The sequence below is a fragment of the Metopolophium dirhodum genome, chromosome 9, assembly GCF_019925205.1.
Source record: "Metopolophium dirhodum isolate CAU chromosome 9, ASM1992520v1, whole genome shotgun sequence".
Taxonomy (NCBI): Eukaryota; Metazoa; Arthropoda; class Insecta; order Hemiptera; family Aphididae; genus Metopolophium; species Metopolophium dirhodum.
The window spans coordinates 31036524-31040020 of NC_083568.1; the positions used below are offsets into that span (position 1 = coordinate 31036524).

Genomic DNA, 3497 nt, shown 5'->3' on the forward strand with positions numbered 1-3497 from the left:
GTCATAATATGTGAATTTACACATGGAGGATTTACACAGCCATATAATACATTTATATCCAAAATGTGTAATATATGCTTATATAACTTTCACTTTTTTGACGAAAGAAATGCATTAAAATAATATCGAATGCAAACCTCATACGCGATGGACTTACATATACGTTCAATGAATGATAATCGACCTGAAAGTATTTGTTCGTGTCAGAGAAAAAACATGACAGTATATTATGTTGATTAAAACTACCTATACGTAATACTAAAAACTAATAAGCAACATATACATTGCTAGGATACTATCGTATTTATATTGAACACTTTATTTTCAGCTTTGTTTTCTATATATTTTTTTGATATAAAATTTGTGATTCAAACAAAACCATGTCCCGAAAAACAATACTAAAACAGCTATTGTACAAATCTTCATTATCAAATCCAGATAATAATATCGAACGGGATCGTTCGAGTAAAAAAAAAATCAAAAAAAGCGTACACTACTCGACGTCGGGTTTGAAGGGAGAACCAAACGATTACAAAGAATTAAGTACTAAAGAGCACAAAAAGATTATGTCTGCTACAATATCAGCACAAAATCCCAAAGAAATAACAAAGAAAAAAGAATACAGGAATATCGTAAACAATGGAAATCGTTCGCGACAGGACTTGGAAATAATGAAAATATTTACATCGCCGGAATGGTCGGGAAAATCATTTAGTAAATCGACTAATTCCATTGTAAACTCGATGGTTAACGACGATAACATTCCGTCGATTCATACAGAGTTGGAAAAAGTGTTGAGCAGGACTTATAACGAAGCCGAATCAATGGAATATCTCGATACCATACAAGAAAGTTCCGACCAAGAAACCGAAGAAATCGATTACGTTGAAGAAAAACAAACCGCGCAGTCGTACCTTCCTAACGAGTCGTTTCATAGCGTCCAACAGTTTGCAGAAACAGAAGAAAAAGAATTGGAAAACATTCTGCCGGAAAGCATAAACGAAAGCATCGTAGAAAATCGAAACAGTATAAAATCATTCGAGCTGGACAGTTATATTAGTAAGACGGAGCACGAATATGATATCAATATGTCTTTTGAAACACCCGAAGACGATATCATAGCTAATGATTTTGAATCGCGGTCATCGTATATTATCCCTAATGTCGAAGCGTCAGAAAAATCATTAAACGAAGTAGTTGATAAGAGCTACGATGTTTCTAATGAAGACGATGCATATGAATGTCAAATCGACGTCGAGTGTGAATGCTCTTCTCATAGGTATAATTAATAATACGATGTTGTATACAATATTATAGTATGTATAATAATAATAATAATAATAATATAATATCTTATTTATAATAGGTAGAGGTACCTATTATTATATTTTTTTTAATAGGTAATATTATATTAATTTTTTCTGATTTATATTTGATTTTAAATTAGCATAGAGAGATGGATAATTCATAATATGATTTAATTTTATTTGGATACAGAGAATGTTGTGAAGAAGAAGAAGAATGTTGTGAAACTTTGCCGAACTCCGTTGTGTCCACTCCCAACTTGTCATCCGATGAAACACTTGACAACGAGGCTTTGATGCGATATTTTAATTTCGATGATTTCACTGACAGCCGTAATAAGTTACAACATTTCAATATTTGTACAGTTCATAAATTTAATATCGTATTTTAGACGGTTCTGAAATTGTTGATCCGACGCCCACGGGGTCATTAAACACTGATGTCATGACTCGAATAATTCGTCAAAACAAATCACGTACGTATTGCACTCTCATATTATTAGTATTAACAAATGTTTATCGCAGTTGTGAATTATCTAGGTAACTACATGACTGCAAAGCAAATGACTAACGATGAGTCGGAATTCATTGAAGCCATGGATCTGATATTCGAAGAGACCAAAGTGTCGCTGGGAACACTTTTGGTCGAGGGTTTATACATCGTGTCAAAGAGACACCGCCAGAACTCGTTTAAATACTTGGGTGAATGGTTGTTGATCCAGGCTGATATCAGAGATGAAAACAAAACCGAAGAAGAGTCCGTGTCAAGTTTTTAATACGAAACAATTAACATAAAACTTTTAAGACCGCGCGAACAAACTTCTACAATAATTATACACACTGTAACGTCAGACTGTCATAATCTTTTAATTAAATATATAAATATAATATGTACCGGTATAGTAGCTATACTACAATGCTATATACTTGAGCAATCTAAACTTTTTGAAAAACGGCTTACATTTTAATTTAAAAGCACAAACCTAATCACAATAGATTTTAAAACATGTATGAGAATACTATGTTTTAACAAGTATATAGTTTAAATTGGTACCTACTAATAAAGCTTATAACTTCAACTATATGAAATAAAATGTTTTTTATTTAATTTCTTAAAATACTTCAAATGGTTTTTCCACGTCGGAGGTCATTAGCCCGTAAAATAATTTTATTTTTATTTTTAAACTGTGTTATTGAACATTTTAATCTATTATAAATAGTATAAAAGTCTTAAGGTTTGACCTTCGTTTTCTACACTGCAGTATAACGATTGAACTTTTATACAATTTATACATTTATTTGTACGACTGATGATTATAAGAGAAGAAAATTATCAAATAGATTGAACACGACTCGGTTCGACATCAATTATTGGTAGTAATACATTTCATGATTTGCGAAATTATTTATGATATCGGTAGAACTACAATAAGTTATTACAATACTGAATAATGGCACTGGAATGTCTAGTCAATAATGCGACGGTTCAGAGCGATGGTCTTTCAACACTTTAATGTTAAGATTTAATAAACTTTTGTTATTCGATTGCTTACTTTAACAATGCTTTACAAAAATTATAGCTGAAGTTCATTTATCGAGATTGGGTGTCGAACATACATTGTCATGTCGGCGCAATCAGATTCCAAACGTCGTTCAAAACAAAACGAACACAATTAATATCGAGTGCAAAGATTTTATTAAATTTAAAATTGTAATTATAAATACCGTAACGACATGATATTATTATTATTATATTATTATGTGTACCTACCTACTGTTAATATTTGTTTTTGACGAATATTATTTTGAAACGTAATACCTGTACAGGAGTAAAATATTTATAACTAATCTGCATATATTTTGTAAAATTCAAAAATATTCATTGTTCTTTTTAAATTTTCCTATTTCATTCTTGAAATTCCACTTTGTACGTTAAATTAAATTTTATTTGAATAACAGGTGTGAAATAAATATTTATCTGCGAACATCGCATCATTGCAGGCATATCAACAGCATAATATGACTTAATCAATTCGTACAGTGTTGGATTAAAATGTTTATAACAATGTCGAGTACGTTTTTTTTATATATAGCCACATAGTACACACTTTGTTTAAATTAGATTAAATTAAATAAAATAATTTTCACAAATCGTGTTAAAAAATATAATAAATAAAATATCTTTCGTGTAAA

At 30.3% G+C, this 3497-nt stretch overlaps 1 protein-coding gene across 1 annotated transcript; it reads left to right on the forward strand.

Moving 5' to 3' along the window:
* Positions 1–380: 380 nt before the first annotated feature.
* LOC132951925 (uncharacterized) lies at positions 381–2080 on the forward strand. Its single transcript, XM_061023991.1, has 4 exons — positions 381–1279; positions 1498–1637; positions 1697–1780; positions 1830–2080. The coding sequence occupies exons 1-4, from the start codon at positions 381–383 to the stop codon at positions 2078–2080; spliced, it is 1374 nt and encodes a 457-aa protein (XP_060879974.1).
* Positions 2081–3497: the final 1417 nt, after the last annotated feature.